The sequence below is a fragment of the Miscanthus floridulus genome, chromosome 8 (genome assembly GCF_019320115.1).
Source record: "Miscanthus floridulus cultivar M001 chromosome 8, ASM1932011v1, whole genome shotgun sequence".
NCBI classification, from domain to species: Eukaryota; Viridiplantae; Streptophyta; class Magnoliopsida; order Poales; family Poaceae; genus Miscanthus; species Miscanthus floridulus.
The window spans coordinates 46,181,808-46,209,540 of record NC_089587.1 but is presented as its reverse complement, the minus strand read 5'-3'; the positions used below and the strand labels follow the sequence as shown (position 1 = coordinate 46,209,540).

Genomic DNA, 27,733 nt, shown 5'->3' with positions numbered 1-27,733 from the left:
GTACAAGATGATGGTAGGCACCCACAATACTGTTTATGTCAGACACAGGTGGGAGGTTTTTACCGCATTCACCATATATGGCAAATGATGGCGCCTATAACACTGTTGATGCCCAGAGACATGTGGGGGGTCTTACCATGTTTGCCTAGTATGGGGATTGATGGCGCCCATAACACTGTAGGGCAAAACATCGGCGCCCACAACACTGCTTGGGTTCTAATATGCCTGGAAGGTTGCAGGGCACCCTTCTGACATGTCCTATCGGTACTGCAGGTGTATAGGGTACGGTCCTTAGTATTGCGGTTGTTTTGAATGCCCTGCCTTACTTGCTCCATCCATTTCCTAGGTCCTCACCTAGTGGGTGTCCCCGGTCAGTTGGTCCTAGTCGGCTCTGACTATGCTAGTTGAAGAAGAGCTGTAAGCAGAGGTTCGGTGCATCCCCGGTCAGAGAGGCTGATTGGAGTCATAGGCGAGCATCATTCCTTCTCGGCTAGGCCTTCTGGTCAGAGAGGTGAGCCAGAGTCAGAAGCGAGCGCCGGAGTCAAAGGCGAGCCGGCCAGGCCTTTCGGTCGGAGAGATGGGCCAGAGTAAGAAGTGAGCGTCGGTCCTCTTCTTAGCAAGGCCTTCTGGTCGGAGATTGCCCTTCTGGCCTGTCGTTAGGTTTTTAGGCCAGCCTAGGAGTTGCGTGTCATTCGCAACGTCGTCTGCTGGGTCGAGCTTTTGCTGGGAAGCAGATCTATGAGGAACCCCAGGTTTATGAAGCCAACAAATAGTGTCACATACTTGGGCCATGTTGTTGTAGCCATGCCTATGCCATCATGGGGCCATGGCTTCGTCGTCGATGCCCTCACGCGACGGTACATCACTAGATGCTGCTGCGGCCATGCCCTTGTCATCAAGGAGCTCATCATTGTTGAGATGTCAGCGAGGAGGATGACAGTTGGTGTGGGTCCAGCTTATTGTAGGAGATGCAACTCCCCTCTTATTTGATGGGAGATGAGGGACATACGGGTGATCACTAGAAATAGGGAGAGCTAGGGAACTGCTGTAGTAAGGAAAACACTCATCTCCCCAAATATGACTATTTTTGGGGATGAGGGATGATATTGGGGACTGCTAGAGATGCTCTAAGATCTCGGATCCGCTGTGCTCCTGCCTCCTCTATGTGGTTGGCGTTGTACACATACGACCACATGGTGCTGCCTAACTACACACCAGCAGCGCAAGCGTAGCCGCACCGAGGGGCTCAACGCACAACCGCAGAGAGGGGTAGGCTAGGGGAGACACTATGACCCCTCTCGAACTCTCTCGTCTAGGTACAATTGAGAAAGGTGAAAGCGAGCATGTCGGTCTCCACCAAGGGGGTCGGCGGTCTTCCTCGCCTCCGATGGCCCTTGGGGCTTTACGAGATGGTGGAGACCGCTGGTCTCTTGCCGGTCGGTGGTGGAGGTCCTAGTAGATCTAGGCGTAGGATTTCGGCGATGGCGTTGAGGCGACGGTGGCAGCATCAAGGAATAATGTCCTCTTATGCTATTTCCCGTCTCGGCGGTGCTCTACTCTGGTGCCATCGACGAGTGCGCAGAGGTGGAGTCCGACTTCGTCGGCTCATGTACAGGAGTCTGCGCAATTCGATGTCTTGTCGACTTAGAGAGGCGGCGATGCCGATGACACTATATGTCAAGGATGCAACGACGGTTGTGGGCTATTGCGGCAGGATAGGGAGTGTATTGAGCTTGAGCTTCCCTCGGCGACTGTCGATGGCGAGCTTTGATCCATGGTCAGAGAAGCTCGAAGTGCATCCCCGGCCGATGCTTCTTTAGTGATGGCTTTAGCCCGTCCATGGTAACGGGTGTCTACTGCGGCTCGTGTCAAAGATTCTTTACGATGGGGCTTCTCCACATCTGGGATGCTTTGGGAGCTCTCGACGTCGGTTACGGTTGGCGGTGGAGTTCTCCGACATGTTTGGTTTGCACGGTGGCTAGGGGCTTATTTGTTATTTCTGTTTTCTATAGGGGCTTCTATGCAAGTTTATCGGTAACCGTATCAGTATCCATATGTATGTGTATAGCGTTTATTACAGGTTTGTATAATAAAAAAACTGCTCCGGTACTCCTCTACCTAAAATGGCACGAATTTCAAAGCAGTATATTAAGCTAATTATTATTTTTTACTTATTGGTTCTTTGCCTGGGTGACGCTTGGGGCTCAGCCAGCCCAGCCCAGCCCAGAGTCCAGCCCTCGGGCCTCGGCAAACCAAATCGGCTCTCGTTGAAGGAGACTGCGGCGGCCCTTCCCGAGCAGGAGCAGCGGTGGCCGGCAGAACTTTTAGCAAAAACCCCTGGCTCCCCAAAACCTCCACCCTCCATTGACATCCACGAAACCCTAGGCGATCCCGGGGCGACGATGGCCACCGGCGACAAACCCCCGTCCCTCGACGCAGACGTTGACATGAGCGACCTAGCTTCCCTCGACGCCTCGGCCGCCACATCCGCCGCTGCGGCCGGCGCACCTTCCACCCGCTTCCGTCCCAGGGCCAAGGGCAAGCCCAGGCCGAAGCCCGAACCCCCCAAACCCGTACCGGTGGCCGTGCCCAAGCTGGAGCCGGAGCCGGAGCCGGTGCCGGTGCGGGAGCCCGATGTCAACCCCGCGGTGCCGCAGGAGGACGCGATGGAGGTGGACGGGACGGGTGACGCTCCTGGACTTGGAGAGGGGGCGGATGAGGAGGACTTCGTGGTGCGCGAGATTGATGTGTACTTCAGCCCCAAGCCTTTGGACGACGACGCCAAGGTAATGTCCCGCCGAACCCGTCCATGCTGCTTGATTATCGACAGCTTGGTGAATACTGGATATGGTTGCTCGAACTAGCTCTTGTGATTAAGTTAAATTTTGCCGTAAAACTTAGCCAGAAAGAAAGTGGTCCAAACAACCAAGCAGCGTAAATGATAGTGTTTGTGTGGTTGTACAGTTAAATTTTGTTCTCTTCTAGTTCTATTTAAATTTCTGCCGATGCTATTGGATAAACTAGTTCTACTTCTAAGCTACAGAAGAACAATGTGCTTTTGCAGGAAGGTATAGTTTGTGTTGTTTATGATGTTCTATTCTATGCAAGGCATTGTACAAACTTGTTATAAGAAGGCTTATAATTGTTAATTAAACTATCCTGCTGTTTCTTCTAGATTGTGGTAAAAATAAGAATGTGTTCTTACTAAACTTCTGCATATAGAAAATTAGCCAGACAATTAGGGCCAGATTAAAAGGTTAATAACTGACTATGGTTGTTTGGTTTGTTTATCTACTATTCTGCCCCAAACATCCAGCAGTAGCATATGTTTGTTTCATCATGATGAATTGAACTTCAGCCCTATTGTACATATTTCATTCTATCAATATTTGGCTCAAAATTGTTTTTAAATTTGTTATTATCTATATCACAGCTGTACATTGTGCAATATCCCCTGAGGCCATGTTGGCGCCCGTATGAGTTAAATGAGATATGTGAAGAGGTACATCCCCCATTAACTTCATATACTCTTTTGCTGTTGCAAATTTCTATTATTTAACATATATTTATCTTAAGTAGCTAAAGGATTATGAATATATCAGGTTCGTGTGAAGCCATTGAGTTCAGAAGTTGAAATTGATTTGAGTGTCAATACACAAAGTGAAAATTATGACCAAGAGGCACCTTTGAGACTGACAAAACAGGTGAGTTTATTTCAATCTTGCAAAATCACATGACAGTCTTTAAATGTACTTATGAACTTCAAGGCGAAGTTTAATTATCTGTGATACCCTCAGGCAAAGTTGAAGAATTGTGCTCACTTGTTGGTTGAATCTGATTAGTGTCGTTGCAATTATCCTATTTTTATGTTCAATGCCTGGGCACTTGCATGATTGTCGTTTTATTGATGAACCTTAGATTTGTCCTTAGTTGTGTGATGGTCACTTGAGTTGGTGCACCTTACTTTTGTTCTTTATGAGAACTTGATCTTCCTTCATGACTATGTTTTTTACCATTTCGACTGTTCCCTGCTCTTTGTGCTTGTTGCAAGTGATTTATGAACTTTCTGCTCATTGTTTGTACAAAATAACATCTACTCCCCCCATAAAAAAAACTTGTTACAATTTTAGGACAGTGAAAGTAAATTACCTAGGTGCCCCTATTAATTGATGTCTTTTGGTTTCATTTGCCGCGTGACTGAAGGGACACATGCAGCCTCCACTAGTTATTACTCGTGTGCATGCATGCATGCGGTTGGAAGAGAGGGAGGTTGATTTAATGTATGTGGGCTCCACTGAGTCACTGACTGTCTAAGTGCTACAGTGACATGTTTTGTGGGTCAAAATTTGAATCCTTGAATGCCCATGTTTTTTGGGATGGAGGTAACAATTTGTTTTGTTTTACTATTGCATAATCTTGATGTGAAGTATGACAGGAATTTTCAGATCCAGCTTTAGCTTAGAGTTACTGATAAAGATTGGCTATTTTCTTTTCCATCAAGTAACGATAAAAACCCTTGTTGAGACTGAGTTTTGTATGCTCCTGTGTGCTAGTTTTAGAGTCTATCAAAAGAGATGGGGCATCAATATTTGCATTATGCAGAAAATATCAATCTGTCCTGTTCTTGTGGTGCAGCAGCTGGCTGCCAGCGCCATCACGTCATTCCTTCATTTTGTGTTGATGAGATTTTACTTGCTTTTAGCATAACTTACCTTTTGAAATGTGATATGACCTGCATGTTTCACACTGGTTTAGTAGTATTGTGATTGTGTTATTTGATGGCCAGTTTGAGATACTTTAGCCGTGCTGCATAATTTAGATACTCATAAGAATAGTTACCTTTGTAGTAAAATACTGCTATTTTCTATTTAGATATTTCACACGTATTTATATTTTTGGTGTCTTTTGTTGAGTTTCATCTTTACCATCGTTCAATGATTTTAATACCAAAGAGCCAACATAAAAAGGCAACCACCTGTATGAACTATGAAGATGGAACAGAAAAGGAACCAGCAATGAACTAAAAGTTTTTTTCAAAAAGCTACTACTACTATTATGCTAAATGGGAAAATGAATTAAATTCTCTAGAGAGTCTGCTTAGTTACTAGTTCTGAACTAAAATATGGATGCCCCTTTGGTATGCTCCATCTTGTATCTTGTTGTTCTATACTATCTCGGGTCCAATACTTTATGCTTTGTACATGCATGCGGTCATATTTTGTGAGATTTGAATATGACCTTATTTTAAAATATTTAAATAGGAAGAACCAATTCAATGTTTTTTGTGTTTTATATACAATATTGCACTCTCCAGCCCGGAAAACAATGGTGTTTTAGACAATGACACGAAGTGTAACTTTGACTATTATGTCCTGTATGAATATTTCTGCAAAATAGTGAAAATATCACAAAGTCATGATATTACGAAAATACTTTCTGAGACAAGTCTGCATATGATTCTTTCAGTCTATATAATTTGAAAGAGAATCTAAGTTTCAAAAATTGGCTGGCACCATGACCAAATTCCCAGTTTCTGTGACAGGACACAGGAGAACAATATAAGTTGGTTAAGTTGTGTTTTAATGATGGTGCCTGTTTTAAAATTGCCAAGTGTTCGTGACCAAAGTGACAATCATAATAAACTGTAACTTTGCTAGTTGAGTTAATATAATGTTCTTCTCTAGCACTTGTGATGGTATCTTAAATGGATAAAATTGTTCTGCTCCCATGTAAATAATTTTATTGCATATTTTGTTTATATATATCATTGATATTGTGTTTTTTTGTCCTTATTTTGTGTTTTTAAAAGACACTATCATCATCCAAGGCAGCTGATGTTACTGATTACGCAGTTGGTGTTCTTAAAGGCAACTTGGTAAGTAATATGACAGCTTCTCTGGTTCTTGGTTTCTGTTGGCAAAGTGTTTACGAGTAGCTAGGCCGTAGCCTCGGGAATTGTGGCATTGCATATTTAGGATGGATACTGTGGTAACAATAATGAAACAAATTCTACATGTCCTAAATGTTCGATACTGCTTATTTTGGTTGTATTAGTTTATTTCAGGGTCAGTTTAGCTTCTTGCCTGCGTATTAAGGTGCTGCCTTCCTATCTGATATAAATTGTTCAGCAATGAGCCCCTGGGTTATGTAACTTCTGATTGCTTCTTACACATTAATCTTTTATATGCCCATACTCATGTTGAAACATTCTGTCGTAGCTGATGTAAACATCAGTCAGAGATAGGGCTAGAACTTGTTTGTTAGTGTTATTACATTATACTTCTGATGATTGACTCTGTTCCCCTGAACAATCCCCTTTCCCCAAGCTACCCCCACGGTTCCAGTGGTATTGAGTTTGTGGCCTAACTAGCTTGTCATTTATGTCTAGCAATTTGTAATCCAAAACTTGAACACATTTCCATTTTTTCTTTGCCACCAGAGAGAACTTGTCCGCTGGTAGTCTATTATCCTGCTAGGACACATGGAATAATTACTAGCATTAGATGTTTATTTGGTATGATTTTCTTTGTGGTCAATCTCTTGCGTTGTTTTACAGGTTCATTTGAATCATATTGATGCAGTGGTGCAAATGCGACCATCAATGTCACATGTTATTTCTGGCCGGGCACATACTGGGCAGGCTTCACAACCCCGGGAAATGAATGGTGGTGCTAGTGGATCAATGGATTCATCTCGTAAGGTGTTGTAAAATTCTCTGTCTGTCAGATTTAGTACCATTTCTTGCTGTAAAGGTTTACTGACTTGAAATTATGAAATGATCTGGTTAGCTGTTTTCTTCTGTGCTGTAGCCCTTTGAGTATGCCCATTATGTGTAAAATTTTGTCTTGTTCAATACTTGGTCCAATTATTTGAAACATCTGGAGTCTAATTGCCTGCAATTATGAGCTGGATTTTTTGTTTGCATGGAATAAGAGTTACTCGTCACTCGCTTTTTTATCCGAAATGCCAAGGAGAATAGATTAGTACAGCATTGGAATATGGCCTGACATGTTTTGTCCCTGATTTCTCTAATAGACGTTTTATTACTTCTTCCCCTTGCTAATGTCAGATTAATTTTTTTTAGACTCAGTAGAACTAAAACTGAGTATATGAGATGTGACTTCGGCACTACTACTCGGGAGGAGGAAGATGTTAGTTTGGAAGGTCAAGTAGTGCCTAGGAAGGATTCCTTTCGATATTTAGGATCAATGCTACAGAGGGACGGGGATATTGATGAAGATGTTAGCCATAGAATCAAAGCAGGGTGGATGAAGTGGCGGCAAGCGTCTGGTGTCCTATGTGACAAAAGGGTACCACAGAAGCTAAAAGGCAAGTTTTATAGGACGGCGATTAGACCTGCTATGTTGTATGGTGCAGAATGTTGGCCTACGAAAAGACGACATGTTCAACAGCTAAGTGTCGCGGAAATGCGTATGTTGCATTGGATTTGCGGTCATACAAGAAGGGATCGAGTTCGGAACGATGATATACGTGAGAGATTAGGGGTAGCGCCAATTGAAGAAAAGCTTGTCCAACACCGGTTGAGATGGTTTGGACATGTGCAACGGAGACCTCCAGATGCACCGGTGCGTAGTGGAATCGTAAGTCAGGATAGTAACGTGAAGAGAGGCAGAGGAAGACCGAAGTTGACTTGGGTAGAGGCAATAAAAGGAGACTTGAAAGGATGGAATATACCCAAAGACTTAGCCTTAGATAGGAGTGCTTGGAAGACAGCTATTCACGTGCCTGAACCTTGATTGCTTCTGATGGGTTTCAACTCTAGCCTACCCCAACTTGTTTGGGACTTAAAGGCTTTGTTGTTGTTGTTGTTGTTGTTGAGTTGTCCATTTTTTGGTTGATGAGCTGCTACTTTCTGTTGTGATTATTTTGGTCAGTTACTGATAAAAGAAGTACCACTATTAGTAGGTTAGTGTAGCTTCTTGTGCTATGGTCTATTCATGATCATGTCTTGTGCTTACAGGGAAATGAGCGCCCCGAAGACTCCAAGGACCAAGCAGAAGATTCTGAGGTTTGAAATAATGTTATCATTTTTATTTCTTATTTTCTTAGAAATTTGTTGTGTAGCTAGTTTTCATGATCACTTTTGGTACTGTTATGTTCTATTTTATCATATCTGCTGAGGGGTCTTGTACTTTTGCGACATTAGTTGTGTTAGTAAATTTTGCTTTTGATGATCATTGCATTGTAACTTGGTTAAAATTCATAGTATTTTTGTACCTTTCTACTGTTGCTTAAACTTTAAAGCTGTTCTTAACAATGACATGCTCTTCTGTTGTTGCAGCCATGGATTTCTCTTGCCTACCAACCAGCAGGGAGCAATATTGCAACTAAGTACCATGATAAGATGATATCAAATGAGGGTGCGCCTATTGATTTCACAATGAGCACGTGAGTGTCTTCAAGGTTTTTTATCATTGTCTTCCAAAAAAAGTAGTTTGATATTAGTACTGCAGCCTTCTTTGCTGACCTTTTCCTTTTATTTAATCGATATATGCGCACACTAGAACTAGTATTCCAATCCCAAGAGTTTTCTTACATCGTCATGGTCGAAATGCGTCTTTCACCAATATTTTATAATGTAATATATACATAGTTCCTCACTAAAATTATTAGTAGTGTGGAGTACTTTTTTAATGCTATTATGCCCAGTTTAAATACTCAAATATATCATTGATAACGGAAGTATTAAGGTGCATAAGTACATAACATGAGTACATGACTTAGTCTGGGGAGGATTATGTGCAACTTCAAAAAATAGCAGATTTACCAATATTGGGCCCACAGATTAGATCAAAATTGGCATAAACTAGAAACTGATGTGGCCTTGACTTGTAGGATTGAGTGATGGATTATCTATTATCTTTTGCTGTTTGCAACAAATTAATCTAAATGGATCCAATAAGATTAGTCTACTAAATTGCAAACAACTGCTACTTGCTTTCAGTTTCCATTGGTTCCTGTTTGCTTGCCACTTCATTTCTAGCAAAGCACCATTGCTGTTGCTGCTCGGTTGTTATAAAGGCAAGTGGCAAGGTGACATGACATATAACTGATGCCTTATTACCACTAAGCCGGCATCAAGATGTTAGGCAGAAATGTGGTGCCTAGCGCTTAGGCTCGGTAGATGCTGATTTGCCTGCCTAGGTCCACTTTTGAGCACAGGATTGTCAATGCATGAATAGGAAAAACTAATGATTAGAGTGGAATAGCTTATTGAATCCTTTGGAATGAATACATGAATTGCTCACCAGGTTGCTTGAGTTGACCCATAATGGCCAAAAATAAGTGTACAATGTTGAGATTTGTAGTTTCCACATTTATGGATCAGGAGCTTTGATTCTAAATCTGTCACATTCATAATATTGAGGTGGTGAGACTACAAAAATGCTGCATGTAATGATCTTTTGTCTAAAACAGGCTTGGCGTAGGCTAGATACTGATACCGCAACAGGAGCTGAAAGCATAGAATATCTGAATTAAAAAAAAGTTGTAATATTAATAATAGTCGGTCCTATCCTAGCTCACGGTTTGGGTACTGTAGCACCCGGTTTGAAGAACAAAACCAGATACGCACCATATGTGAGCCTAGGAAGTCAAATCTCACATATAGCTACAAATAAGGGTAATATCATAAGACAATGCTTATTATATAGCGTATTAGTATAAAAAATATAACCTTAGATAGCAAACAGCAGAAAGACAACTCCGATCTTCGGGTGAAGACTCTAATTCCATAGGGACAACTGACTGGTTGATCACAACCCTAATTCCTCCAAACTCTAGCAATCTGGTACCCATCCGGGATTTTTATCTTAACATTTGAAAAATAAAGCAAGCGTAAGTACATGTCGTACTCAACAAATATATCATGGGGTTCATGAGGCTCAAAAGGCTGACAGTGATTAACTGCGATTAGCTTTTAATGAGTTATCTTTTAGCAAGTGGGTGGCAACAAGTTTATTCACAGCCCATAAACACATGATTAGGTAAACATGAATAATGAATAGCATAAACAATTAACTATTAATGAGCATCTTTATCATCAATATCATCAGTGTTCATCATCTATTCCGTAAGGGTTCCAAGGCCGCTCGTGACCGTGAGCACGGCTGATATACCAGTTTTTCACCATGCAGAGGTTGTACACTTTCACTGTGAGTCGTGATTTACCCTTTCGCTCGAGGTAGCTAATGTCTTGACCCACTTCCAAGGAAGGTCGGCAGGGTTCACTATGAAGCCTTTTAAAGGTTCGTCTAACAAGTTAGGGCCATTAGATTCACTCGGCAAACAGATGTAGAGCCCCTCTTCCCGATGGCACAATGACGCGCAGCCTATACACAAGGGGACAGAGACCGCACTATACCCGATTCGTCAAGTCATTCTTACGCCAATAAAGGTAACCACTAACAAGCTAGAAAATGTCCTCATACTGAGCTAAAGCCAGAGCCATGTAGCCCTCACAGCTGTACTGTAAGTCTCGGATGTTCGCTTACAGATAAGTTCTTAGGAAGATGAATCTAGAGCAACATAAAAACAGCCCAATGCTCTAGCCCCCTTGTTCCATGTTGCTAAAAAGCATCTTTTAGTGTTTATTGCATAATCCATTAGTCAAGTTACAATATCATGGTTCCAGTTGAGCACTAACAAAGCTACGCAATGCAATAACCCAAAGGTGTCAAGGAATCCAGAATATAAATTAGCTAGGAAAATTACTACGGTTGTCAAGGTAGACACATGCAGCATGATTAAAGTGATATTAAGGTGAATAGGACAACAAGGATGGTCCCATGCTATACTTGCCTTAAACTCTGATCCTTCTTCTAGTCCAAGCCTTCAATGCAACTCCTTCTGGATCAATACGTAAAGCTCACCGACTGGACATGATCATAAAGCACCACACAAGCATCCATGCAATCATATACGAAACAAACAATAGATCTAAATTAGAGCAGTACATCAAACATAAAACCAAGATGAAAAGTTTGTAAAACGAATCTACGTCTCGCTACGAACACACAGACGCGAAAAACACTCGAATCGGAGTTATAACGAAGAAGTTATGAATTAAACAAGATTAACTTTAATAAAATAATAGATTAAATCTAACCTCGAATTTTAAAAGTTGAAAATATATTTAACAGTAACTTGAATATGTAGATTGCTCAATTACGAATCTAACGCAACTTGAACGGATCAAATCGGAGTTAAAACAGAGATTTTATGGCTAAAACAAGATCAGTGGCATTTTCGTAAATAAATAGAACTCAATTGTGATTTAAAACAAATAAAATCAGATTTTGAATTTGGGCCAGGGACTGCGGGTACTAATTCAAGAAAAGGCACGGGTGAAAACAGAAGAAAGAGGGACCTCTTTTTAAATACTGTTGAACACAGTTGGACTGCGGGTTGATTTCAATGAAGCGGAGGGGCTCTTTTGCAAAAATCGCAGCGAAGGGGTACGGTTGGATCTGAGCCGTTGGATTGAGATTGGACGACACTGATTAGATCAAGGAGGGGGAAAGAGAGGCGCGACGGCTAGTCATGGTCGGCGGCGGGAAGCTCGCTGAAGCGCTCAGTTTGGGCCCTAGAGGCCACGGTTTGACGAGCCGAGAGCACAGGGAACAAGAGGAGAAGACGGCGAACTCACCTAGGGCCTTCTTGCGATCGACGGTGGGTCTACGGCGTCGGGCAGCGCGGCGGGGCGGACGGCGAGCTCTGGTGAAGGTTCGGCGACGCGACGCAAGCGAGATAGAGCGAGAGAAGAAGAAATAAGGGGCTCGGCGGCTTCGCAAACTCGACGTGAATCTCGGGATCAGCTTACGGTGGCAGCGGAGCGGCTAGGCGAGCACGGCGGTGACGAGCTAGGGTTGTGAGGGGCGGCGGGTGCTCGAGTGGATGCGGCGGACACGACCTACTATTTATGGGGGCTGGAAGGCTTGGTCCGTACGGCAAGGCGTGGTGGCGGCTGCAGAGTCCCGCGTGGACGGGGCGACGACGGACTCACCAGCGGCGGTGTTCGGCTCGGGCATGAGCGGAAGGTAGGAGACAGCTAACAAGCGGACCCGGGGTGGCAGCGAGTGAGAGAGCGGGGCCGGACTGTCAGCGACTGCGCGGGGAGGCGGCTGCTGGGCCGGTGCGCGCGGTGAGAGAGAGTGCAGCGCGGGCCTTGGCTGGGCCGGCCCAAGGAGAGAGTGCGGGGGGGGGGGGGGGGCGGGGAAGCAGGCCGCTGCGGGGAGAGGAAGGGAAGGAGGAGAGAGGTTTTCCATTTTCCTATTTCAAAACCAATTTCAAATATAAACCAAATCGAATTTGAATATGGTTTAAAATACACTTTTCAATTCAAATAAAAATGAGCAATTTTGGTAAGTTTTCCAAAAATAAATTTTACAACTTTTTAAATTCTTTTATTTTCTAATATTCTTTTCTTTTATTTCAAAGCCATTTTGAAATTCATTTTCAAAAGCATTTTGAATTCATTTTGAATTTTGGATTCAACCACTCATTGCAATAAAGAAAATGCAACGGCATGTATGCTCAAACATGTTGCTACCTTATGATAAATTTTAATTTAATGAAAAATATTATTTTTCTATGTTTTCCTGAGCACAAAAATTCAAAATTACCTCAATTTACATCTATTTCAAAAGAAGCAAATTTTAGGGTGTTATAGGCATATGGAGTGCTAAGTTTCATGTGCTCTGTATAATTAAACATTCCAAGTCTCCCTTTACTGCATCCATCCACTTAATATGCATTGTAATGGAAAGATAACAATGCAACAACTTACTAGCATAACTGCAATATCTACATTGGTATCAATATTCAACTTTGTTTCGTCAGCATTGTATTTCTCCTTATTTGCTGTGTTATCATCAATGCCAGGGGTGATGTGAATTTTTATCAAACGGTCAGCCTTTTTACCTACCTTGTTAAAAACTGATCCTGTCTTGTTTTTCAGCTCTGATTATGTAACGTCCTTATGTCCTGGAGCCTCGACTAGCAGCAAGCATATCAACAAATGCCAAGCAATAAGGTGCAGTATGCATCATTTTCCTATTCTTCTTTTGCTTTGGTTAGAGAAACTGTGAGTGGTGGACCAGCTCATTTTGCACTTATCCTATGATAATGGTAATATTGAGTGCTTCTTTTCTTTTCATTTATGATTTTGCAAAGGCTATTTTCTCTGCTTTTTTCAAGAGAACTAGAACTCTGCATATTGTTAGTTGGAAAATGCAAATAGGGGAAAAGCATATATGTAAGTATGGTATGAATTGTTAGTTGCTGAATTCTCACTCTTGGTAGTAGGAGAATTCTTACTCTCATCGAGAGAGGATGACACTTGGAGTTGGGGCAATTTTCTTGTCTATTTCTCACACAAACTCACACAAATGCCATGCCAACCTGAGGGGTTGGGGTTACATATTTATAGGCTGCTAGCCAGCCAAGCATATGCCAAGATGCTAGTCTAAGATGCTAATATGCTGTCCTAGCTAAGATGCTGTCCTAAAAACAGAAAAACAGCCACAAGGACCATGTGAGCAGCACAGCCCCACAAAGACCAGCCACACATGAGACTTATCCATCATTCTCCCCCTAAGTCTTGTGCGTCGTCTTGTGGGAGAGTTGAACCATCCCGGTCCTGGAGCAAAGCTCAAGGAACTTGATCCTCCCAAGGGGCTTGGTGAGCAGGTCCGCAAGCTGGTCCTTGGTGTTGATGTAGCTCGCCTTGATGCTCCCTTCCTCCAAACAACCTCGGATGAAGTGGTACCTCACCCGGATGTGCTTGCTGCGTTCGTGGAACACGGGGTTCTTTGCCAGGGCCAGAGCGGACTTGCTGTCCACCCTGAGCTCCACCGCTCTAGTGTCTCTGCCGAGGAGATCACCAAGCAGTCGAGCGAGCCAGAGCGCCTGAGTCGAAGCGGTGGAGGCCGCTATGTACTCGGCCTCGCAGCTGGACAGGGCCACCACCTGCTGCTTGACCGACTGTCAGCTAACGAGGCACTTGCCGAGGAAGAAGAGGATCCCACTCGTGCTCTTGCTGGTGTCGATGTCGCCGGCGTGGTCGCTGTCGCTGTACCCGACGAAGTGTGCCGCCCCAGGGCACCTCGGGTAATAGAGGCCGTGGTCGAGAGTCCCCGCAACGTAGCGGATGATCCTCTTCACAGCCTGCTGGTGCTCCGTCGTCGGTCGCTGCATGAACCGACTAACGTAGCCGACGGAGAATGCTAAGTCCGGCCGTGTGTGGGCGAGGTAGCGAAGGCTCCCCACAAGACGCCGGTACTGCGTAGCGTCCACCTCCGTCGTGCTGTCGCGGCTCAGCTTCAGCCTCTCCTCCATCGGAGTGAGAGCTGGGTTGCAGTCGGTGAGCCCAGCTAGCTCAACGATGTGCTTGGCGTAGGCGGTCTGTCGAAGCGTGATCCCAGAGTCATCCTGGTGCACCTCGATTCCCAGGTAGAAGGAGAGAGGCCCCAGGTCACTCATCTGGAAGGTGGCCTTCATATCTTCCTTGAATGCCGCCACCTCCGCATCCTTGGTGCCAGTGATCACCAATTCGTCGACGTAGACACCCACCAGCAGGGCATTACCTCCATTGCCCCGTCGGTAGATGGCCGCCTCGTGCGGGCTTTGCTCGAAGCCCATCCCCTTTAGCGTGGAATCCAGCTTGGCATTCCACGCCCTCGGTGCCTGCCGCAAGCCATAGAGGGCCTTGCGCAGGCGGAGCACCTTGCCCTCCTTGCCGGGGATCGCAAATCCCGGCGGCTGGTGCACGTAGACCTCCTCCTTCAAGTCGCCGTTAAGGAACGCCGACTTGACGTCCATGTGATGAACACGCCAGCCCTCCTGGGCAGCTAGCGCAAGGAGTCGTCGCACGGACTCCATCCGTGCCACGGGAGCAAAGGCGTCGTCGAAGTCGACCCCCTCCTGCTGCACGAAACCTCGTGCCACCAAGCGAGCCTTGTGCTTGACGATGGCACCGGCTTCATCCCTCTTTAGCTTGTACACCCACTTAAGGGTGATCGCGCGATGACCACGAGGAAGGTCAGCAAGCTCCCAGGTGCGGTTCTTCTCAACCGCATCCATCTCCAACTGCATCGCGGCGCGCCATGCCGCGTGTTTCTCGGCCTCTGCAAACGACCGAGGCTCGCCGTCGTCACACGCAAGGCGCAACTGCGCCTCCAGGTCGTGAGGCACCGGTCCCGGCACCGGCTGGTCGCCGAGAAGGTTCTCCATCGTACAGTACCGCAACGGCTCGCCGTCGTGGTACGCGTCGACGCGCTCCTCGTCGTGAGAGAGCGGAGTAGCGAGCTCAACCGGGCCGTGCTCGACACGAGCTGGTGGTGGAGTAGACGTGCCCGGAGTGGTGCCTGTCGGTGCTGGAGTGCGTGGCGTTGTCGGCTGTGGTGGAGCCGGCGAAGAACTCATCGCAGCCGAGGTCCTGGCTGGAGAGTGTGGTGCTGTCGGAGTAGCAGGCGCCGGGGTCGGTGGAGGCTCGGGGACTGGGGTAGACGCGCTCGCCGAAGAAGAGCCGCCTACTCCCCCAGCTCCCTCGAAGTGGACGTACTCGACAGAGAAGTCGTCGTACGTCGGAGCCGAGCCGTCGTCCACCGCCTTGTCCCACGCCCATCCTCGCCCTTCGTCGAACACAATGTCGCGCGCCGTGCGCACACGCTGTGTCTTCGGGTCGAGGATGCGGTAGGCCTTCGAGCCCTTCGCGTAGCCGATGAACACTCCCGGAGTGCTCCTGTCGTCGAGCTTGCTGATGTGGCCAAGCTCCTTGGCGAACGCGAGGCAGCCGAAGACCCGCAAGTGGGAGACCGCCGGCTTGCGTCCATGCCAAGCCTCGTACGGCGTCCTGCCGTCGAGCGCCTTGGTAGGCGAGCGGTTGAGGATGTAGACGGCCGTCACCACCGCCTCTCCCCAGAAGACAGCCGGCATCCCCCTCTGCTTGAGGAGGGCCCGAGCCATCCCCACAACCGTCTGGTTGCGCCGCTCGACGACGCCGTTCTGCTGCAGGCTGTACGGCGCGGAGTAGTGGCGCTGAATGCCCTCGTCAGCGCAGTACGACGCGAATTCAGCCGCCGTGAATTCGCCGCCGTTGTCGGTGCGCAGCACGCGCAGCTTGCGGCCGCACTCCGCCTTCGCAGCAGCCTGCGCGCGCCTGATGGCGTCCGCAGCTTCTCCCTTGCTGCCGAGGACCATCACCCACATGTAGCGGGAGAGGTCGTCGACGAGTAGCAGGAAGTAGCGTCGTCCTCCCGGTGTGGCCGGTGTCACCGGGCCACACAAGTCCCCGTGCACAAGCTCGAGCTTCTCCTTGGCTCGAAAGTTAGCCCGCTGTGGGAAGGGGAGTCGCCTCTGCTTCGTCAACACGCAGACGTCGTAGAGCTGCTCCACATGGTCGAGGCACGGCAGGCCTCGCACCATCTCCGTGGCACTGAGCCGCTTCAGGGCCTCAAAGTGAAGGTGCCCGAAACGCTCGTGCCACTGCCACGCCTCGTCGTCCCGACGAGCAGCGAGACAGAGGGGTTGTGCCACCTGCACGTTAAGGACGTAGAGTCGATTTGCGCTTCTGGATACCTTGGCAAGAAGGCGACGACGACGATCCCAAATCCTCATGACTCCGTCCTCAACCACCACGCGCGAACCGTTCTCATCCAGCTGTCCCAAGCTGATGATGGAGTTCTTCAACGCGGGGATGTAGTAGACTCCGGTGAGCAGCCTGTGCTCACCAGACACGGTGGTGAAGATGACGGAGCCGACGCCCTTGATCTCCACGCCGGAGGCATCCCCAAACTTGACGGAGCCTCGGACGCTAGAGTCAAGCTCGATGAAGAACTCCCGTCGACCAGTCATGTGATGGGTGGCGCCGGTGTCGAGGCACCACCCGTCAGTCTTGTCGTTGCCGGAGCTGTCGCCGAGGAGGGCGTGTGCTTTTGGCTCGTCGAGGTGGAGGAGAGCCGCTGCGGCCGGTGCCGCTGGAGGTAGCTCAATGCTTGCATGTGCCATGAACAGAGCCGGCTCCTCCTCCGCCTGTGCGACGTGGGCCTGGCCGCGTCGTGGCTGTCGGCAGTCCTTGGCCCAATGGCCGAGCTGGCCGTAGTTGCGGCAGGTGTCGTCCCGTGCCGGCTTGTGTCTGCCGGCGGCGCCGCCCTGGGCGCCTCCGCGGGCATCACCCGCGGCACGTCCTCACGCCCCGGCCTGGGCGTCTCTGCGCGCCTTGCGTGGCTTGCCACGCTTGCGGCCGCCTATCGCGGAAGAAGGCTCCCCCTTCTTCCGGTCACCTTGGCTGGCAAGCCACTGCTCCCGAGTGAGAAGGAGCTTCCCGCCAGTGGTGATGAGCCTCGAGAGAGACTGTGGCTCATCGCTGTCGATGACCTTGAGGCGACCTATCGCCTCCTCGATCGACATCGTGGAGAGATCCAGCAGGGACTCGATCGAGCGAGCCATCTGCTTGTACTGCTTGTACTTCTCGGGGACGCAGCGAAAGAGCTTTTCGACAGTTCTCTCCTCGCCGTAGGTGTCATCGCTGAACTGCACCATCTTCTGCAACAGAGTGTTGAGACGGAGAGCAAAGTCATCAACGTCCTCACCTGGCTTGAAGGTCAGGTTCTCCCACTCCTTGCGAAGTGCCTGCAGTGTGGACTTGCGGGCGCGGTCGCTGCCGATGCGTGCCGCAGCGATGGCGTCCCAAGCCTCCTTGGTAGTCCGCTTGTTGGTAAGCGAGAACTGCATCTCGGGCGGGACTGCAGCGATGAGGGCATCCAGCGCCCGTCGATCTAGGTCGTAGTCGCCGTCGCCGTATCGGACTGCCTCCCACATGTGCCGCACCTGGAGCTTTACCCTCATCACCGCAGCCCACTCGACGTAGTTGGTCTTGGTGAGGGTAGGCCACCCACTGCCGGGACCGACGTCCCTGACAACAGCTTGGAGCCCGTGGTAACCACGGTACCGATCCGGGGAGAGAGAGCCACGCTGCCTGTGAAGGCCGCGCTCTCCATCGACCCGTCGGTACCGATCCGGGGAGAGAGAGCCACGCTGCTTGTGAAGGCCGCGCTCTCCATCGACCCGTCCGCCACCGTTGCCGTGCGCGCCTCCTCCAGGAGCGCCACTGGCGCGTCCGCGCTTGTCTGGGCTGCCGCCGCGCTCGTGGGCGTGCGCGGCTGCCCTAGGAGCGCCGCCAGCGCGTCCGCGCCTGTCTGGGCTGCCGCCACGCTCGTGGACGTGCGCGGCTGCCCCAGGAGCGCCACCGCCGTGCGCGCCTCCTCCAGGAGCGCCGCCAGTGCGTCCGCGCCTGTCTGGGCTGCCGCCACGCTCGTGGACGTGCGCGGCTGCCCACTGCGCCGCCCGCGCTCGCGTTGCCTCCCTCTCTAGCAGCTCGAGGTCCGCGTCGGCGGTGTCGTCAGCGGAAATGGAGCTGCCGATGCTGCCGCGCAGAGCCTCGACCTCCGCCGCTGCTGCTTCCGCCTCCGCTCTGGCTGCTGCCAGCTCCGCCACTGCCAGCCTCGACGCCCTTGCCGCCGCCGCTCGCTCGCGTTCCTCTACCGCGGCAAGTTCGGCCTCCTGCCGACGCCGCGTGCTCGAGGCGACCGAGCGCTGAGACTGCCCTGCGGACATGACGCGCTACCGGGGGGCTGTTGCGTGGGGAGAGGGCTGCTTCAGACGCGGGGGAGGAGTGAACAGGAGCGGCCAGAGGAGCTGGTGCTGCCAACAGCTGGAGATGTTGTGGGGCTGAGAGAGAAGATGAGCAAGAGATGCTCAGGCTACAGGATAATACGGCTCTTATACCAGTTGTTAGTCGCTGAATTCTCACTCTTGGTAGTAGGAGAATTCTTACTCTCATCGAGAGAGGATGACACTAGGAGTTGGGCAATTTTCTTGTCTATTTCTCACACAAACTCACACAAATGCCATGCCAACCTGAGGGGTTGGGGTTACATATTTATAGGCTGCTAGCCAGCCAAGCATATGCCAAGATGCTAGTCTAAGATGCTAATATACTATCCTAGCTAAGATGTTGTCCTCTAGTCTAAGATGCTGTCCTAAAAACAGAAAAACAGCCACAAGGACCATGTGAGCAGCACAGCCCCACGAAGACCAGCCACACATGAGACTTATCCATCATGAATAATGTTGTCAAACAAATATATAATTCTGCGAACTGTTAAATGAAGAAATTTGGTGACAACACTAAGTGGGATAAAAGCTAATAAGTATCTTATTATGACTTCCTGTCATGACCCTGGAGCCCTGGGCGCGCTTATGCGCTGGGCGACGGGGTACCGCCTCGCCTAGGGGGGTAGGTGGGTACCTAGGCGGCTGCCCAACTGTTGCTAGCGAAAGGCGGCCAGATCCGCCAAGGCAGGGACCCGTGGGGGTGGCGCGGAGGTCGGGAGATGATGGGGGAGGAGCTAACGTGAGGCAGCGGCGGCCGGTGGGGGAAGAGGCGGCGTCAAGCGGTGGCGGCGGGCAGATCCGCCAAAGCAGGGACATGTGGGGGCGGTGCGGACGTCAGGCGGCGGTGGGGGAGGAGGTAACGTTGGCGGGGAAGGAGGCGACGTTGGGGCGTTGGGCGATGGCGGCGGCTTGGGCGAGCGACAGAAGCGAGCGTGAGCAGAGGCTGGGAGGGAGAGAGACAGGAACAGAGAGGCTGGGAGGGGAGGGGATAATACTTGGGCCCAGACTTGGTTGGGGGGGGGCTTACCGTGGGAGACTTGGGCCATTATTGGGCCTTCTCCTCTTTCTCCCCATTCTATGACCACTGGTCTGCTATTTTTTCCTTTTCTTTTAAGTATTTATGCATATATTAGCTACCGCCTAGGAAAACGCCTAGGCTCTAGGCGGTGGGTCCACTGCCTAGAGAGCGCCTAGCGCCTTTTTGAACCTTGCTGGAGCCTTGACCCTAGTTATTTAAGAGGCAGGGTGGAAACAGCTTGAAGGAGGGAGGTGGAATGAAGAGTTGATAGATCTAGACTGCAGGAACTAACTTGTTTCTGTCTCGCTGAATTCTGAACTGTGCATATTCTCTTGCTGTGTAGGGAGTGTCCTAACAAAGTAACAATTCAATATGCCCCTTAGCCATTTGGTCATGAAAAAGTGTCGCTTTTACATGTTATATATATATACTATTACTAAAATAATCTCAACTTAGACTGATGGGTCATGACAGATGACACCATCATAGTATGCTGATTTCCCACCACCTATCTGATAATAGTAGATGTTGAAACATTGCCTATGCTAACTATTTGTGCTCATGCGATTAGTCAGTTCTTTGGGCAATAGGTTAACTACTTGACATCGGAGATGCTAGGTTTACTGTTATTTGAATTTCGACATCTGACATATTTGTTGAATAATATTTGTGTTTCTCTGTTAGCTTTTTGATACTTATGAAGCTGTTTCAGGGACTGATGAATTGTGTAGTGCTATTTTACCACCGTAGTGGGAAATTGCTGTTACTGATGTCACAAAGCATGCTATGAAAGCCCAGCTTAGTTTGCTACATCCAATATTTTGCAATAAAACTGTCTTCCTTCAAATGTCTGTATTTTGCATTTTCCTGAACAGCTATGTTTCAAATTTCTTCATTTCTAGTGATAGCCTTTTCTTCCACTTCTTTCTTTGGTTGTTGTCACTGTCTGAACTATATAATGCATTTTGAAATACAAGTTACATATTTTTTTTATCTGTTTTCATAACAGGGAAATGCTTTTGCTACCGCTGGAAGAATGCCTGAAAAAATGGTTTACTGAGGTTAGATTGAGATGCTCCCATTTTAATGAATGCTTGGAACTCTAATGATTTAGAAAAAGAAAAAGTGAAGAATCTATCAATAATTGAAGTTGTTTTGTACCTTTTTTTTACATTCACCTGTTTAAAATAGGTTTCAGAAGTAAATGAATTTGATGCTCTGAAGCACCTTGCTCCAACCTATTCAGAGGAAGAAATTTTGAAAGTGCTTCCAGAGTATGCATATTTGGTGCGTGGTTTATGGGTCTGCAAAAGTTCTTTGTTGTTTGATGATGAATATGCTTCCAAAAGAGATAGAGTTCTCCTTGAATTTACAAAAAGGGATTCCATCCCTTTAAATATTATAGACGCATGGATCAGAGTGGACGACCTCAAGAGGAAGAGGATACTGTCTCCATTGTGTAGAAGACGTGGAATTCTGAAGGACTATAAATTTATATCGGCAGATTTGTCCTTTCTAAAACGCTATCCTCATGTAGTCAATGAACAAGAGTGTGCTTGGTCTGCTCGTGAGATGACTATCCGTGAGTCCCAAAAAATGTGCACTACTGTGGCAAGGAAGACCAAGAATTCAGCCAGACCTAACCTTACTTCTAAAGGGCCTCATCCAAACATGAGCAAGGGCAGGGATGGCCCTTCTCAAGGAAGTGATGACCTTGTGCTGTCTGTTTTGGGTACTGTTTTCACTGCCAACAAAGTTCGCAGGTCAGTTCTTATAAATTAAGTCACCCTGGCTTTTCACCTTTTCTGATTCTGATTCACCATAAATATTTGTCGATCCAGTATCTTGCACCGAGTAAATTCATTCAGTCAGTTCTAATTGCTTCCTGTACATTTCCCCCTTGATACTGCATCTTATTTAATCTTATGTTATGTCTTGGATAGGTGCCAAATAACAGTTAACTGGGATATAAAATGAATGATATATGCCTGTGTTACTGCAGCATGCAGGCAATTATTAGAGACTTGCGCCAGTTGGCTGCAAAATATGCTTCCAATAGAAAGGATGGATCCAAACTGCAAGCTCTGTCCAATGCTGCAAAATCTTGTGCGTCACTCCCTCCTGATGAGCTCAACAAATCGATTTGTCAAGTTGCTGTTCCTGTTCATAGTGTATTTGTTGCAAAGCATGAGGATAGGTTGGCTTTACGGTAATGCACTAAAGCAAATTTGAAAATGCATAGAATACCATTTTGAAATTTACAGAGCTATATATGTATTTATTCAATTTTTTTGCTACAGAAACATATTCATTTTGCTCTTCAAACACAAAGAACCCAATGCAACATTGACCAAGCAGGAAATTCTTGCTGCTGCTGCGAAGCATATAAAAAGAGAGATTACTGACAGAGAGTACCATCAGGTGTGGAATGAAATCACTTGTTTTAATGCTGCTTCATTGTATATCGCTCAACAACTAACTTGGTGCATTAATGGAATGGTGTGGGAATTGCCTGCAATATTGTTACAATGCAAAATATTACCATGCAGATTCATCTAGTCATCCCATGTAATCACTGATGAAGATGCAGTAGAAAATTATTTGAAACATAACACCACAATCCTTTGTATCAGAATTTTGTGCTCTAAAGTTCTGATAAGTAGTGCTTCTTTAAAAGGAAGTAATTTTTTTAGTAGTTTTGACTTTTTTTTGTTAGCAACAGGTTTCATGGTATATCAGTTCTAATGTTTAAAGTTTTGACATGCATGGGTAACTTTAACACGCTTTGGTTACTTTTAGGTTGTGACTGAGATCTGCGTTTCTACTGAACGCTTGCAATTGAAAAATGGTGATGAGCCCTGAGTTCACTATGATATGCCTTGTAAAGGTCCAAGTTGGACTTTTTAAATGAAGGTATGTTTACTTTTCTTTTATATATAGAAATTCTAGTTAACTGACAATAAATCATGTGAAAAGCGAATATGGTAATGAACCATACCATAAAATGAAATATGGTACCTGATAATCTATTAAACTGAGGACCATTTGTCCCAACTTTCCTCACCATAAGATGGAAGTGAGACCTTACCTGGAAAAGTCTGTCAATTCTTATATCATTTTGTTTGTGAAATGGAATGTTACGGCGTGGGCAGTGAGGAGATCACAGGGGAGAGTGGAGGAGTAATCGGGACTGGGAATTGGAGCGCAAAGGGTAGCGAGGCAATGGCGCGGTGTGGATCTCACCGGCAGCAGCCGCTGAACCGCGTGCAGCCACCGTCGAAGGGGAAACCCACCCGCCTAGGGAGGTTTATTCCTTCTTCGATAAATCCTGATCACAATTCCTAAGTGCCCTTTATAGTCCAAGTGCACTCCCTAACAAACTGTGAATGAATCTCCTAAAAATTCTCCCTAATTGCTCTCTTCCCATAACTGCCGCAGCAGCCTAGCCACTGGTCGTTGTGGGACGCCTGGTCCGGCGCCTATAGTGGCGCCCGACAAAGGAGTCCACAACATGGAACTGAGATGTCACCTGACAAGATCTGGCAACATTGAGAATGTGTTGTCATTATGTCACCGCATGGATTACAAAAGCCAACCATTTACTGGTTTATTTACCAGGAGGTAGCTGTGGCAACAACTGGAGACATGTTTTGAGCTACCTTTTCATTCATCTAGTTAGTATATGAGCAGCTCTCTTGTGTATTCTACTAAAAAGTATCTAGTTAGTATGAGTAGATATTTTCATACACCCTTGTGGGCTTCACATGACGTGTTGGTTGACATGGTGTGATTGTAGCAGATAAAACTGGCAATAGCAGAGATCTCGAAACTTTAGAGGCTACTGCCAAAAATAAGCAAGAAGTTGAATCAGTAATAATAATGCTAGCAGAGTAGAGAGGTATTTGTATCACTAGCAAAGCAGAGAGCAGCACCATAATACCAGCGCAACCTCTTAGGCAAAGGAGCTATTGGTGACTTCTACACTCTAAGTAGCACCAGCACCTTTGTCAGCACCAGCATCTGTTCTTAGGCAAAGTCCCTCCAAAAGTGCCAACTTACTAGAGAAAAAAACAATGTTTGGTTTGTGAGTTGTGACAAAGCAAAACCAAAATTTATGTCCATTTTGCTGGGTTCTGTTCATTAGGCTCTAAACCAAACACATTGCCAATCTTTTATGGTTTCACCTGCAGGGTTAGGTGAAAGTTGGGCCTGGTGTAGGCTACCGGTTTTGAATTTTTACCAGACCCCATCAACAAGGCTGGTTATCTCTTCAGTTATTAAATTCAACTCATCAGTAAGGCTAGCTATCATGTAGCTTTGGTTCTCCAATTCAGCTTTTCATAAACTCAGTCTCGTGAGGAGTTATGAATAGGTCTTGTGAGCAGTTATGAATAGGTGGCGGAGTGAGCAATGATATTGGTCTTTGATCTTAATTTGTGTATTACAGTTACAGTTAACAGGGTCCAAATAAACTTAGTTTCTTTGAGAAAATTGCGTGTGTGCCACTGAATGATTCAATAATGCCGAACAAGCCGCCGAAAAATTGGTCTGAACATGAGTGCCATTGAGAATTAGTTTACATTCTATGAGTGCCACTACCGTCAACACTGTCAGGTTAGCTGCCGTCAACCCAGTTTGGAGTTTCTTCTTTTTTTGACAAATCCCCATTTTACCCTTGCCGGTGAACTGGGCGATGTGGACAGTCATGAAGGCCGACCAGTTCATCTCGGATTGCTCAAAACCCTAGGGTGAGTGACTGCGCCGGTTCCCAGGCTGCGACAACATATCTCGGCGGCGGGCGGGCGGTTTCTCTGAAGCAGCGGCAGTTCCCCGGCGGCAGTGGGCGTTTCCAGGCTATGGTCTCGCGTCCAGTGGCGGGCTGTTCCCAGGCGGCGGGCGGGCTGCGGCGGCTCCCCGGCGGCAGTGTGCGTTTGCAGGCGGTGGCGCTCGCGTCTGGTGGCGGGCGGCCTGCGACACGGGGTTCCTGGCCAGCGACGCGCGGGTCCTGTCCCACGGCGTGAGGCTCCTGATTCTGTGACGCCAGGCGTTTGGCGGCCCCGATATGCGGCTCCTGGTGGGGATGTGAAACCCGCACACGCGACGAACACAAACACCAGGTAGCCCGCATCATCGCCTCGGGCGTGGTGATGGGTTAATGTAACATGAGATTTCGTGAAGTTTCAGTGAATTTTTTAACTCAGAACATGTATTTTTCTAATGAAATATTTTACTCCCCCTATTATATTTTGCCAGCTTCTTGTTTACAGTACTTTGTACTTAGCGAGGCTGAATTTTGCTGCACTTCAGAATTTAGATCATCCAAAAATAACAATATTGACATAACATGTAGTGGCACACATAGAAACTGAATTTTACTGCACTTCACTATGAACCAAGGGCGTAAACGTCTTTGTACACTAGACATAACTGTTGTTTCACCATCTATAGACGGTAGTGGCACTCAGAACAAAAACCAATTTTCGGTGGCACTCAGAAACCAATTTTTGGTGGCTTGCCCGGCATCGTTGAATCATTCAGTGGCACACACATAATTTTCTGTTTCTTTTGGCTGATTAATGCTGCTACTGACTACTGATGGAAATTCATAAACCTGGTTACAACTTCGCCACGTTTCCACCTATCATTTTGCCAACACTGACTGCAACCAAAACTTCCTTTTTTATCGACTTCAAATTTGTCAGGAAATGCTAATAATGGCTCTTTATTATTTCTACCAGGATTCCTATTAACTGACAAGATTTTTACAGCTGACCTAAATGTCAGCCCTCATCGTGTTACCTATCCTACATACATATTTTTGGGTGTTGTTATATATATAATATATTGGCCTGCTCAGCTATATTGGTATATTGTTTCAAGTTTATTTTTGTCTGGAATTTGTTTCTTGTATAGTATGAACCTTTAATAAAATAACTTAATCTTATTTTGTTTATTCCAACAGGGTATTGCAAGTTTGGGTTAGCAAACTCAGTACATAACCAGTCAGTCTAAATTAATCATTAATCATAGTTTCTACCACATTTTGCCCTCGGTCTTATCATGGTTACAAATTCTTTTCATGGAAACAAGGTTTCTGAAAAAGCTAGGGATTGTGCCACATTTGGAAGCTGCTGTTGCCACGGTTGAAATGATATTTCTGTGGGTTGACAATATTGCCATTGTGTATACTTTTGCTGCTAATTATTATCGGTTTGAAACGTACCACTTTTACTTTTGGAAGAATTGCACTCAAGTTTAAACTTCCATCTTTTTAATTCTGGTGGTTTATTTATCTGTTGACCGTTCCCCTCCTGGTGGTAATGGCGTGCCCAAGAAAATGATTTTTTCCCTATACTTTCCAAGGTTACTGAACGCTAATGACAGCATATTTCGAGCTCCCTGTGACGTTCATGTCAGCCCTAAATTAACAATAGAACAACCATTTCTGCTGAGTCCAGCCGAAAACTCTACAGCTATTTCTGCTGAGTGAAGCCGAAAACTCTATAGCTACAGATTGTAATTTTACAAAGTGTACCTTTTCTGTCACAGTAGCGGCATTTGCACATGTGACACGAGTGACGAGTCAAAAACAACAAAAGGAAAAGATTTGGCAATCTTCAATCTTTCACTCAAATCTGCAGTTCACAAGCACTCGTGCATGAACTTGGCATGTTACTCGATGCGTTTTCAGGAACATGTTAAGGAAAAAAAAGCGGGGTTTGTAAATTATTGTTTCGTCTCCCGTTCAGCTTAAGAGATGCTGTTATTTTTTTACCCAAATGTGTCTGCGGCGAAAAGAAGGGTGCAACGTGGCAGGCTACCAGGTTTGCCCAGATCAAGGCCAAAAGCCTATATAATAAGACACCTTGATATTACGATGTAGCAACCTGAACAGCGTCTCCTGATTACAATGAGAGCTAGTCTCTATCTCTACTTCTACCCCTATAATACACTACTTTAAATTATTCTAAAGCCCCCAAATAAATACCACATCTATAGTAAACTACGTTCACTCCGCAAAACACACGTACAAATAGACCACACTAAAAATTAACTCACGTACTCAGGCCAGGCCTGGCCCGGGGGGTTGCGAGCTGTGCAGCCGCACTGGGCCCTCGAGGCCAGGGGGCCCAACCCCATTTATCTATGTAGTACTAGTATTCTTTGTATGGCCCATTATTAGTCTATAGAATAGGTGAACCTCAGGCGTATGAGATATGAGTCCGGAAAATCGCGTCGATTGCGTTCCGCACTTCCACGTCCGCGACTCCGCCCTTCCGCCGCGTGGCCTCGGCGACTCCGTTCCTGCGCGAGCAGAGCAGCGACGATCGTGTGCGTGCGTCGTGGTGATCTTGGCGATCGAGCGTGAGCGGCTGCCGGGTGCCGGCCGGCGACGGCGCGACGCACACGCACTGACTCTGTCCATCCGTGTTTCTGGCTTCCTGCGGAGGTAACAAACTGGCCCTTGGCCCTAAGTGGCCAAGCCCCTCTAATCTCCCCGTTCCCCAATCTTTATTCTTTATACTTCTTTAGATTTGGGATTTAAGAATAAGAATGAGGAATCCAATACAAGTAGCAATCATGTTGAATTTAGTATGATATTTTTTTAATTACTAGGTACTTTTCTGAATCTACAGTGAACTCATGTTGCCCAAAAAAACATGCATATGGAAGTGAGAAAAGAAAAAAGAAGAGAAAGATAGATGCCTTGAAAGAATCACAAAGGGGATCTATTCATAAATTTTTTAAGAGCAGTACAAGAACTACAAGAAATCCAGATGAGTGGGCAATTGTTGTTGTGGAGGAACAAACTACGCATCTAGAAGACCAAAGCCCTATAGAAGATAGTGTTGGCACCGACACGGATGATAATAATGTGAGTGACCATGAGCCCGTACTTAATTCTCCTACGACGCAATCTACTCATGTTGATGAAGAACCAGTTTTTACTATTGATATGTGAAAGGATCTAACAATGCCTAGAGGGGGGTGAATATGCGTATCTAAAAATTTACTGCA

The 27,733-nt window shown here is 46.9% G+C and overlaps 1 protein-coding gene across 7 annotated transcripts; it reads left to right on the top strand.

The window, feature by feature from the left end:
• The first annotated feature begins 2,304 nt into the window (after positions 1-2,304).
• LOC136476300 (uncharacterized) lies at positions 2,305-25,969 on the top strand. 7 transcript variants are annotated; one of them, XM_066474079.1, is made up of 15 exons: positions 2,305-2,786; positions 3,434-3,502; positions 3,603-3,704; positions 5,810-5,875; positions 6,557-6,700; positions 7,982-8,029; positions 8,303-8,409; positions 12,980-13,054; positions 20,724-20,775; positions 20,906-21,477; positions 21,717-21,923; positions 22,015-22,135; positions 22,514-22,627; positions 23,905-24,008; positions 25,677-25,969. In XM_066474079.1, exons 1-13 carry the CDS (start codon positions 2,403-2,405, stop codon positions 22,574-22,576), a joined length of 2,010 nt encoding a protein of 669 aa, XP_066330176.1. In that variant the 5' UTR covers positions 2,305-2,402; the 3' UTR covers positions 22,577-22,627; positions 23,905-24,008; positions 25,677-25,969. The 7 variants fall into 7 exon arrangements, with proteins under 7 accessions (XP_066330176.1, XP_066330175.1, XP_066330174.1 ...); XM_066474078.1 differs by lacking the exon at positions 25,677-25,969 and adding an exon at positions 24,418-25,440; XM_066474077.1 differs by lacking the exon at positions 25,677-25,969 and adding an exon at positions 24,462-25,440 and having other exon boundaries at positions 23,905-24,328.
• The last annotated feature ends 1,764 nt before the right edge of the window (positions 25,970-27,733 follow it).

What these genes read in the sequence shown, in the direction of transcription:
- LOC136476300 (XM_066474080.1), top strand. Translation starts at nt 2,403, where the DNA reads ATGGCCACCGGCGACAAACCCCCGTCCCTCGACGCAGACGTTGACATG. An exon ending in CAATGGATTCATCTCGTAAG is followed by an intron (nt 6,701 to 7,981) that starts GTGTTGTAAAAT and finishes TTGTGCTTACAG; the next exon opens with GGAAATGAGCGCCCCGAAGA. An exon ending in ACCAAGCAGAAGATTCTGAG is followed by an intron (nt 8,030 to 8,302) that starts GTTTGAAATAAT and finishes CTGTTGTTGCAG; the next exon opens with CCATGGATTTCTCTTGCCTA.